The 12,729-nt window shown below is 33.9% G+C and overlaps 1 protein-coding gene across 1 annotated transcript; it reads right to left on the reverse strand.

Annotated features, from left to right (window-relative positions):
- Positions 1-1,297: 1,297 nt before the first annotated feature.
- LOC132313697 (cationic amino acid transporter 2, vacuolar-like) lies at positions 1,298-9,714 on the reverse strand. Its single transcript, XM_059812595.1, has 14 exons — positions 9,092-9,714; positions 8,258-8,459; positions 7,973-8,057; positions 6,774-6,914; positions 6,544-6,662; positions 6,358-6,454; positions 6,062-6,234; positions 5,874-5,940; positions 4,804-4,962; positions 3,994-4,270; positions 3,235-3,343; positions 2,788-2,900; positions 2,392-2,467; positions 1,298-1,693 (listed from the first exon to the last, which is right to left on the reverse strand). Exons 1-14 carry the CDS (start codon positions 9,255-9,257, stop codon positions 1,537-1,539), a joined length of 1,941 nt encoding a protein of 646 aa, XP_059668578.1. The 5' UTR covers positions 9,258-9,714; the 3' UTR covers positions 1,298-1,536.
- Positions 9,715-12,729: the final 3,015 nt, after the last annotated feature.

Here is a 12,729-nt window from a genome sequence, read left to right on the forward strand (position 1 = left end):
TAATTTAATTAAGTAAACTATGTCCTTTATAGGTCAAATAATATAATGTAATAATAGAGTTAATATTTAATAATACTTATCTTCAATATTTATTAGTAAAGAAATAAAGGAAGGAATAACTTTTCATATTATGAATCTATGATTTCTCTCTACTATTAAGTGTAGGGTTCTTTAAATGGAGAGAACAAAGTCTTCAGTCTCTTGACTCTTGTATCCTGATTCACACTTATTCTCGTTCCAAATATTAAAACATTTCGTATTCTCTCTGCTATTAAGTTTAGGGCTCTTTGAAGTGAAAGAAGGATTCGAACAAAGTCTTTGATTTTGAACATTGCTATTTCAAAGATAATGATTGTCATCTTGAGACCTTAAAGCATCTTCATTGTTAAATTTTTTTGCTGTTACGCAGTTATGCTTGGAAGTAAAAAATAAAAAATAAAATCTGTTATGCCCTATTCACTGTGATGTTTTTTGTTATTATAAAGCAGCTTGTTTGATTGTCATATTTTGATTAATTTATGCATTTTTATAAAGCAAGTTATATTGATTGTAATGGACTCATATTTGATTCATTATTATGTCTTTTTGTTTACACGAAATTTATTTAAAACATATATTTACTATTATAAATGAATATTTTATGTTTATAATGCGCGCTCCCGCTCTAAAATTTTTTGGGTGAAGGGCAACAATGGCAATTCACACGTATGAATTTTCTCAAAATATAGAGTACTCAATCCCCACTGTAGTAAAAGAGACGCCAATTGGTGGTTTTATATTCACATCATGTGCTGTAAATGGTGTTAAATTTGAATGAATACAACCATATTGATGTCGGCAGCTACGTTAAAGCATCTCACACACACAAATTGACAATTATTTCCTCATTACCAGAAACCCCACAATGTAAGTTTAAATATGAAACAAAAGACGAGTTTTTGTTGCTGGATAAAGGTGTCCCCTTTTAGTAAAACTATTCGTCTACTGCTTTGAGAGCCGGGCCGTGGCCAAATGTTACATTTTGTTGCAAAATTTCTGAGCCCTGGAATAATCTTTGAACAATCAATCCCATTGCGTGTACTTGTCTTTAAACAAATAATACACCCACACACACACACAAAGCACTTAGGCCTCTCAATCTCACATACATTAGGTAACACGTGCACGCAAACTAGGTCTCTCTCATGCACTCGCACGCAGTCACTGTTTGTTCAAGAACTTCAAACCTAACACTTCACTTGTACAATTAAGTCATGAAACCTCATTATATGAAGATAACTCCCAGAAGAAGAAAATATGAGGTCAGAATGAAAACATTTCAAACCATGTTTTTAAATTGCAAATTATTTACAATTTCTGTAATAGTTCATGAAAACATTTCAAACAATGTATTTCAATTGAAAATTATTTACAACTTCTGTAATATAACTCCTATGCCACTGATGATAGATATAACACATATATTACAAACAACAGACTGATTTTAGCCATCAGTTCTGCAAACTCTCTGGCTGGAAGATTTCATTCCCTATACAACTAAGCCAGAGAGTTTGCAGAGCTCCGATAGATTTCATCAACATGGGTTGCAGGCACGTAAACTGCATCCATCAGCGAGCTGTGAGTCCGGCCATAGAAAGCATAAACAAGCACTCCCAGCACCAGCCACATTGATACACGGATCCAAGTGTCAACTCTGAGGGTTTGGATAGATAACATACTATTATATGAGATGGGAAAAAAGAAACATTTTGTACTAGAATAGCAGGGAGAAGTTCAGAAAGGCAATTGCATTGCACCAAAAATATAATGATTGTTCAATAAATAGTTCGTTGAGAATTTTTTAGTCCAAATACTATTGAAGGTAGAAACATTTTTTTTTTCCTTATTATTCTGGTCACTTAATTTTTTTTTTCCCCAGTAAATCTGGTCACTGATTTTCTTTGGCCACAAGAAGAAAATATGGATAGGACTGAATGTTTTGAGATCCCAAGTTCTATATTCTTTTATAGAGATTATCTACTTCTCGGCAAATCAAGTGGAAGATGAACCTCTGCTTCTTTTAATGGACAAAATGATATATGATAGGGCATTGAAGTTCATGTAATGTGAGATGAGTAACACAGGCAGTAAAGCTGTTCTCTTAGAAGCACGCCTCCTAATATAACGAAACAAAACTGCTTTGGTTTCAAATAATTAATTAGAACCTTTCATCAACAAATATCAATCTTCTTATAATGAAAAATATGTGCAACCAGTTTCCACAACAATTGCATATAGTTTCGCTTGTTACCATACAGAATCTAAAATTTCAAAAAATATGGTAAATCATATCAAGGAAGTTGGATACTGTAAGATAACAGTTAACAGCTTAAGTAAATAGTAAGTACTCACCCAAGATTAATCAGTAAATAGGTGTTGATAAGTATGCAGGCAATAGGTAGGAGGGGAACAAACGGGCAAATGAAACCTGAATAGAGATAAAAAGTTCATGTTGAGAAATTTAACCATACTTCAATGCACAGATACTGAATGCTAACACAATGTGAGATCAGTTAATGTTCATGCCATAACTTGGAGCTCCAGTTCAAAATGCAGGTGGGTTCTTGACTAAGCCAACTATAAACCACATTATATAACTATAATACAGACTGGTTATACATTGGTCCCATAATTTGAGGGTACAAGTTGCTATATGGAATGCACATCATGAAAAGTAAATTTAGGATACAATCCAGTTGTTCTATCAGGCAAGAATAACATAGCCAAGAGTTTGGAAAAAGAACAAACCTCCTGTGTGCCCAAAGCTGTGCCTTGCGTCATCTTGATCTATACAGCTCAGTACTACCAGACCAGATAAAAGAAGAGAGCCACCAATTCCACACAACATAAATCGGAGAAAGCTGGCAGAGGAATCCAAGAGTTAGGACACGGTATTACCTGGACCACTTCCAAAATGGAAATAAAGAAGAAATAAAATTCTTCCATTGCTCATAAAATTTTTAGTAGACAAGTTTTTTATTCAGTCTTGGTGAAATCCGTATGAGTGGCGTGGCAGCATCAATCCGGCATTCTATATATTGCTCTTCGCTTGGGGTTTAAGCTATAGTTAACAAACTTAACAATTAACATGGTAGTCTCTCTTAAGGCAAACCAATCATAGTAACTTTTAAGGACTAGCTACCAAGAAACTATTCTTAGTAAAATAACTTGATGAGGCCCTGGAATTCTACCCACCTAGGTAGACCGACAATTGAAGCTGCAGACACAAGAAGCAGAACTCCAACACATGTAAACATTATAGTCCAGCCAGCAACTTTCCGCCTTTTGTACTCGTCTAGTACATCTGCAACCAAAAAGAACATGAAAGAAAGAAGCAAATGATTCAGCAGATCCAATATAAGCGAACCATGACACACCTAGTCCGCATGGGTTCTAGTGTAAATGTTTTCTTGGAGTTGCACTCATCCAACATCCATCTCTTCACATTTAAAGGCATACAGATTTGTAAATGGAGTGAGAGTAATAATACACAATTTCCAAGGTTCTTTTTGGGAATATATCGAGAGAGAGACAAGTCTATGGAGCAACGTTAATCAAATAATTGAACTGTAAGAAATGATTTACATTTTTCTTCCTCTTTGTTAGCAATGAACTAATACTTATATGTAGTGAAATAAAAAAGATTTGCTTCCAAAAGAGAAAAATGTACTTCGAAATTCCAGTGGACCAATGCCTTTCACATAAACTATTGACCAGTCTGATAACATTATGAAATCCTAATTCTCAGAGTTGCTACCATGGACGCAGATACATGTAAAACTGAAACTCCAAACATATTGAAAAGGTACTCGATGGATGTCCTCCAGGAACTCATAAAGGCCTCAAGGGTTCAAGTTCAAACATGTTTGATACTTGTACTACAACCATTCCATGGTTCATGAAATCTATGTAACATAGAAAATCATCAAATAAGAATTGAGAGACAGAACTCACAACTGCCTTGAGCTGCTTGTTTCAATAAAAGAGGCCATGCAACAGTTGCCTCCCCCTTGCCAAGCAAAAAATACCGAGTATCTTCTTCAGAGGTTCCAACATGATCATTATTAGGATTTTCCCCATCAATATCCTTAGTGCTACTATATTGCAGCGTTACTGAATCTATTGACTCCTGAAGTGACGGTGGAAGTGGCACCTCATCCGGTGGGACATATCTAAGTATCAGTACAGAAATTGCCACCATAGTGAACGCAAGAAGAGTACCCACACTGACCTGCATGAACAGTGCAACTTTCTAAATCTTAGTATTCATTATTCGAGAAATCTCTCTTTCTCTGAGGGTAAATTAGGAGAAGGGTACTTTCAATTGAATTTTATTCAGGTGTCTCAATTACTTGGTAAAAAAAAAAAAAATCATTCACTTTCTCCATGAATATACTATCCACTATGAACCTTATAAAACATTTTGGACTCACTAAACAGCCACCAATACCAGTGACATAGACATTAAGGTTGGAACTCCAGCATTATTTACGACCAGGACTCTTATGACCATGGAGATATATCCATTACACAGTTATAATCATTAGATGGTTCATTTTCTTGTTTCGAAGATTGCTGAGCTTGTAGTGGTTTCAATCCCAATGAATGTGGTCTTGTATGGTAAACAACTGCATAATATTCTCACTAAATGTCCACTTCCTTATTCAATTGATACAAAAAAAAATAAAAATAAAAATAAATACATTATCTTCTATGTTGGTTAAAAATCACCAGATCCTATATTCACCAGAGAAGTTAACGTACCATTCCTGCCAATTGTGCAACATCCATGGAGAAAGCTAAAGTTGCAGCAATGATACCGGCCACTACTGTGCTCTTGACAGGAACTTGGGAGCGTTGATTAACATCTGAAAAGAATGCTGGCAGCAATCCATCTCTTGCCATTGCCATCAGAATCCGTGGCTGAGATATGCATAAAGACAATGGATTTAATTAAAGATTAGGCAAAGCAAGACCCATATTGTAATATAAGCCAATTAAATTTCTACAAATAAGCCAAGTTGAAAGCAAAATATATTCAAATAGGCTCAGCCTTTACTTTGAAAAGAGAAATGTAAAATTTTTCATTTTCCTTTATTATTTTTGAGGGTTGGCCAGTTAAAAAAGAAGAGAGAAATAATAATAAGTTGAATTCGAGTAATCTCTCCATGAGCCTAAACGAGTATAACTTTCCCTACACTATACTAAAGGTATGCATCCATGAATGCCTGCACACATGAATTCTTCTTTATGTCATTACCTATCAAAAGCCAAGGAACTCAACATTACATCATATGCTTCAACCTCCAGTTAGGAATCCAAGATCATACGCTTCACATCAGTATAGTTTTTGTAAAGCTTATATAACTCCAATGTACATCTCATCTGATCTGACACCTTTCTAATATACTTCTTAAGAAAAAAAAAAAAAAAAAAAAAAAAAATGGCATCTACATGTAACATGCTTCAGATACTGTTCACACCAGTTCAAAAGAAAATAACAATTGTAAGGGACACCTTGAAAGCGGAACTTGAACACAAGGGTTACAAATTTCCTGTCGAGCTGGGTCTCTCACCAGTATGATGGTCACCAGAGCATAATTTAGTTCACTGATTCAAAGGACATCGTGATTGAGATATAAATTACAGAATTTGGAAGCACTGATATCATGAATATATATTAATTTCTAAAGGAACGAAATAATATGGAACAGAAAAAAAAAAAAAAAAAAAAGGAGGGCAGTTACAATCATCAAACAGATCACATCTTGAAGTGAAAATAAAAATTAAGAATTCTAATATGAAAAAAACAGTAAGTATTTCTAGTTATTCACCTGAGGCAGCAGTGAACCCATTAGTGTTGAGCAGAGAGCAGTACACGCTCCAATGGTTATTATGTATCTGCAATCAAGAAGAGGAGAAAAGGAACACTTTTCTTTTAAAAAGGGGGACTCAAATGCCACATAACTTATAGAAAGAACTGAACAAAATGCAACACAAATTGATCCAAAATGTTCCTTACGCTGCCCACTGCATCCCATGGCTTGCAAATGCAGAGGAGATGGGGGTGTCGGGATCCATTGCATAATAGGGTACCAAACCAACAATGACAACAGAAACCAACATATATAACATGCAACATATAGACAGTGCAGCCCCTATACCCAATGGCAGATCTCGTTGAGGATTTTTCACCTGTCAGATGAGGATAAAGAACAATTGCAAAACTCAACATTCCTTCATGTCAACATTTCTATAGAAAACCTTTCAAAAAAATAAATATAAAACATTTGTATAGAAATGCAAGTAGGAATTTACCTCCTCAGCAGTACTGGCAACTGAATCAAAACCAATGTATGCAAAGAATACTGTTGCAGAACCAGTAAGCATCCCATCTACCCCAAAGGGAAAATACCTATTAATCATAAAGGACGAGATGAAACAAACTGTCATCAAAAGATAATTACATATAACAAAAATGTGCGACCAACTGTCATCAATTACCCAGCAGGAAGTTCATAGCCAGCCCATCCACTCTTAAAACCCAGATATCCACCAGCTATAATGATAAAAATCATGGCACACACATTTGCTGTTGTGACAATGGCTTGTACCAGAGTACTCTGCAAGAATTATATGTTTGTAGTGAAGGAGAGAGAAAAAAAACTTCACATAGACAGAAGAAATTTTCTAGGACACATTGCTAAAAAGGAGAAAATAGGTTGTGAAGATACCTCCTTGATTCCCACACACAAGAGCCCAGTGACAACAAAAACCAAAATTGCTGCACATGGGTCTACCACAATGCCAAGCCCAGGAATATACAGACGAGCTAGGAAAGCTGGCAAACTATCTGAACCTCCAAAAAGCAAGGCCTAAAGGGGAAAAAAGGAAATAGATAATATAGTGACTTCTGAAACAGAGTGTACAGTACTTTTGCAATACATTATAGTCAAACAAGCATGACAGTCTCTTAAAAAGAAAAAAGAACTAATTAAGCATCATCTTTGAAGAAATTCATCAAGTAAAATTCTTGCCACTTGGGCCTCTAGGCTCTAGTTTCTTTCACGGGAAAAAGAAAAAAGAAGAATGCCCAAAAGGCACCAATACTAAATTTAAGCTCAATTATTCATAATGACGGAGAAATTGGAAATGACTTTAATCATAGAATGAAGGCAGGATGGGTTATATGAAGGAGAGGCATCTAGTATATTGCGTGCTTGGCGTATCCTATTAAGATTGAAAAAAGAGTTCTATGATACAGCTATTAGACCAGTTGTTCTTTATGAAAGAATGTTGAGCTGCTAAGAAACAACATATGTATAAAGTGAGTGTGGTGGAAATGTGAATGTTGACATGGATGTGCGGCAAGACAAGAAATAATAGAATTAGAAATGAGTACATTTTTAAAATAGTTGAAGTAACACAAATTGAAAATGAAATGAGAGAAAATCAATTAAGATCCTGTGGATATATAAAAAGAAGACCAATAACTAGAGAGTGGCGAGAGTTTCCTCTAAGCAAATTTTATCATTGACTTCCACAAAGCCCAAAATCTAGACTAAAGGCTTTGACATGCTAGAATATAAAAACAGCTTTTATTTATTTACAGAACATCTGGCAGTTATCTTTTCACCATACTTCACAGCTAATGTTAGTAAATTAAGAGACTACTTCTATCTATGTTTGTAAATAATAAAAAAATACTTGATGGTAAAAGCAAGAGAAAAAGCCACTTGGAAAACAAACCAACTGCAGTCAAACCACAATGATAACAATGCAAAATTATCAAAAAGACAATAGAAGAATCCCAGCTTGGCATAAAATCAGAATGGACACCATTAACTAGAAGGCATAAATAATAAATCCTATTACAGTCAACAGGAGAAGTCCAATTTTAAAAACGTAAAATTTCTTAGGGGTTCAACCGCACCAGATTGGGAGATATGCCACGAGCAACTGCAGCACCACCAATTGTATATTCCAATATCAGAGCCCAACCAACTAGCCAAGCAACACTGCAGGAAATGAAAGTGCTAAATCACTATCTGCAAGGAGAATCTTAATCCTCAACATAGAAAAATGACATGCTTCCAAAACAGATCGCCTCATAGATCAAAATCTATCATTGAGATCACATATGATATCAACAACTATCTCAATAAGGAATAAACATAAAACTAGACATTTGAAAGAGAGAAGAAACCTAAGAGTTTACCCTTCTCCGATACATATGTATGAATAATGGTAGGCACTCCCAGCTGATGGGCAACGACTTGCGAGCTCCGCATAGCAGAAGGCAGAAAGAGCAGCTGCAATTCCAGCTATAAGGAATGAAATGGTAAGGGCCGGGCCGGCATGCTCTCTGGCAACCGTGCCAACAAGAATATAAACTCCAGCACCAATTGTTGAGCCGACTCCTAATCAGAGGATACATAACCATAATGATAAGCAATGAATCTACATGAAAAAGTAAATTAAGAAAAACTACAAATCTACAATAAAGTGGAAATTAACCAGAAATTATCAGTTTGGCAATGTAAAATGCACCCATAGTAAGGAATTCAATGCATAAAAAAAGCATAAGCATATCAACCTTAACCACATTCAAGATTAAGTATTATTTATTTATTTACTTTAAAAAAAAAAAAAAAAACCTCACAATATCATAAATACTGGGATTAACATATAAACATCCACAAGCCACTAAAGTTACCGATGAGACAGGGTACTATTAGATTGATGACTATTTAATTAAAATTACATATGAAACAGAATACAGTTGGATTGACGAGTCAGTGAATACAATCAGAACCATGCTGCATAAAAATAACACAACACAACCTTTGGCCCCCAAAAATTTGAGGCAAAAATCTGACAAAAAAAATAATAATTCAAAAGAATCTAATCCAGTGAAAGGAAATAAAGGGCATGAACCAAACTCTATCAGAATCACACCATGAAAGACATAAGGAATCCAAACCCATAAGCAGAAACATCCTCAAGTAAAAAAAATAAAAACAAAACAAAACAAATATAATAACAGATTTACCGATTGCAATGAGGTGAGCAATAGATAATTCCTTGGCCAAGTGATGACCGCCATCGGATGCCTTGGAATGGATTGAATCAACCTGCTTCCTCCTTGTCAGACTTCTATAACCCCACGGAGAAGTTCCTTCACTACCACCCTTTTGTGACTCAGAAAACAAGCCCATCAAAAAATCAAAGAATTCTTTGATGGGTACACGAAAATTCTGGTGATCTTATTCAAGAATCAACAAAAAAAGAGTCTATATAACACACACAAACATATATATATATATATATATATGTATGTATATATTGTATTGCAGCAACTAACTAACCTGCCCGCGTTCCCTATTGACAACAAGAAGCTAAATTCCTGGAGATTCGAGCGCTTTGGAAGAGGGAAAACGGGCAGAATTGGCTTGATTAAGCAAAGAATTTAGGCAATGAAGGGAAGTAGGGGCAGATTAATTGCGCTAAAGGACACTCGTTGATTGGTCTGCCCGATGTGTTTTGGCAGCCCAATTGTTTGATATAATGTGTGAAACAGTCGTTTACATTAACTGTTTCAGCTCATCATTTATTTCTGTTCTCTCCTCTTCAGCCGCAACAGCAAGGTTAGGTGAGCTGGGCTTACCCAATTCTTTTATTTTGATGGCGGCTGATTCTGACGTCTGTTTTTTGCTACTGGTTTCCAGAAAATGTGGAAGGTCAATCATGCCCCAACTATTGCACAAAAACTACAAAGATGTCCGCAGTGGATTGGGGTCGAAATGAAATGACATGTAAATTGATAAAAATTTACATTTCATTTGATAAAGTTTGTGATTTTATTCTGGTCAATCATGACCATATATATGTTACAAATGCATAGTTGAATCCACCTATTTCTCCTAATGATACCATGTGCCCTTTTTCCCGGTAATTATGATATTATGCCACCTTCTCTTATTTACTTCGAATTGGAGATAAATGTTTTCATTTTTTTTATTTCATTCACAAACGTGTATATCAAATATCAATGTTTCATCACACACAATTTACAAATATATGTTATTACTCTATATGTTATTATTGTAAAAAGGTTACATTTTAAGGTTCAAAACTCGTGAAAAATATATATTGAAATATTTTAAAATTAATGATTGAAGTATTTAAGAATTATTTAGTATGTGATCGAAATATTTAAAAAGTATAGGATATATGTTATAAAAAAAAATTAAAATTATAAATACATATAAAAAATATTAAATATACATTCATAAGTATTTAAGAAGTAATCTAATTTGAAGCACTTGTTGGGGAAACCATAAAGAAATTATTAAAGTGGTTATGAAAAGTGAATACGGAGGGGAATAAGAAAAAGATTACTCTTTCAGAACTAATCATCGAACCTTAATTTTGGTTGCCATGGTGCAGTACCCAACTTATGCACACAAATGAAGAAAAGAAATACTGTAAAAAAATTCATGCACACATCCCTAAGGTTAAAAATGGAAGTTTTGTTTGCAAGTAGTGATCAAGAAGACCACTCTCTCTATATTTTATATATACAATTCAGAATGAAGGGGACAACTTCTTTCTAATTCTCCCTCACATGATATAGTCAAGATGCTGCACTATATCACTGCATATTATTACGCATAACATATGTATATATATTACATATAATATAGCATATTAAAGAAACAAAAACCTTTCAAAAAAGATTTAAAGATACAAAATATATTCAAAAACGTTTTCTGCCATCCATTAACCCATGCATGTAGAACCAAGCATACAATTATTCTGAAAAAAAGAAAGAAAAAACAGTACAAAGATGGCAAAGTCAGCTTCTTGCCCAGCCTGTAATTGTCACTTTACATCCTTACGTCCTTCTGATAGACTGATATATATATATATATATATATACACACACATATATAAAAGAATCCAGTCAAAGGAAGCAACATTATATTATAGATGCGTACGTGAGAATAAAAGATGAGGCCATTGCTTTGCTTTGAAATTTGAATAGGTGCGTTTTCAAGTGAATTAAGTCAATGAATAAGAAAAAATGAAAGGCAACCAATAGCCTATTAAGGAGTAGTACGTGAGTCACCATTATTAAAATAAGACACTTAAATTGGAACAGAGAAGACCAATTATGAGTTGCGTAATAAATTGAGATCTGTAACGAAAAATGCACATTAATTAATGCCCATCATGCACCTAGGTTACGTTACACAACAATTATTGAAAATTGACTTCTCATAATCAAATAAATACTATTGAATTTGACTTGACACACACACACACATATTATCAATTTCCTTCTCTTCAAAATTAACATAATGGACGAAATAAATAATAAAAATATTATTAAAGACTAATTTAATTTAATATTATTTTACACAAAATGAATATTTTGTAATATGAAATTACTATATATATTTTTTTCTTTCTTATTACTTCAAGTCAGTTTTTGCTTTCATCAAGGAGTTCCTCAATATTATTATAGTTGAGACCAAATAGTCCTCATACACGCAATCATTTACAAATTATATGCATTCCTCATGGGAGGATCAAAATTCTCTTATGTGCTACAGTATATTTGTCCCAATTATAACATTTTCGTATATCATTAATTCTCCTAATCGGCTGAGACATAGACATGCACACTGTAGAGAATTTTCTTCTTCATTATGGTCAAAATGGTTACTTGGTCACATGCATTTCCCTGAGTGTTTCAATTTCAGTGTGCTTGGTAAGATGAATGATAATTTCGAATAGATCTATAGAAAAATTGAATTTATAATTGATGCTGCGATTCCCAGCCAAATTATTGGTAGAATCCCAAGTTGAAAAATTGAATTGCAAATTATTTATATTTTATTTTAATTAAAATAAATAACTAAGTGATAACAAATCCCACATTTCCTCTATCTGTTCGCACATATCATCTATGACTTTTGATTATCTGATCGCACAAATCTATATCAAAATAAGAGCAAATGCCCCTTCTGAATTATTATTGTTATTATTATTATTTTAAATGGCCCCTTTCAACCAATAACATGTTTAAAAGTATTTAAAATCTTCACACTACTATTTTATTGAATTCATTTAAGAAATCTAACATATAGATGTAAAAGCAATCTAAACCTAAATCTTCTAATTTTTTTTTTGGTGGGGACGTCACAATCTACACTTCGATCTGTGCAACATGACAATCATAGTCCCGATTCCTAATAATTATATCCCCCACCCATTTCCTACTCTTTGTGTTTTAAAGAGAGTCACTCAATTATTTTACATTTGTTTGGTATGGTATAAGACAACAATTATTATCATAAGATGTTGGAAAATAAAGTAGAAGCGTACAAAAAGGTTGCTCTAAATAATTCCATTACAATAATTACCTAACAAGAAATGAAGATGGTGTTCAGTAAAGATGACTAGACGAGTCCATGTAATACAACTTCAACCAATCCTATTGAACATGACATAAGAATAAAAAGTTTGCGAATGTGAATAGACCGACCATGTAACATGTATGATGTTGTGCGGTCCAACAAGTAATATGGACATTCGTAAGCATGGGCTGTAGATTAGATAGATCATAGCAAACATTAATTAATGCAATATATACATTCCATATGGCAATAATTGTTAAGACAG

This window comes from Cornus florida, unplaced genomic scaffold (genome assembly GCF_030987335.1).
Source record: "Cornus florida cultivar Cherokee Brave unplaced genomic scaffold, ASM3098733v1 CherokeeBrave_3.0.0_Hap2_Chr06, whole genome shotgun sequence".
NCBI lineage: Eukaryota > Viridiplantae > Streptophyta > Magnoliopsida > Cornales > Cornaceae > Cornus > Cornus florida.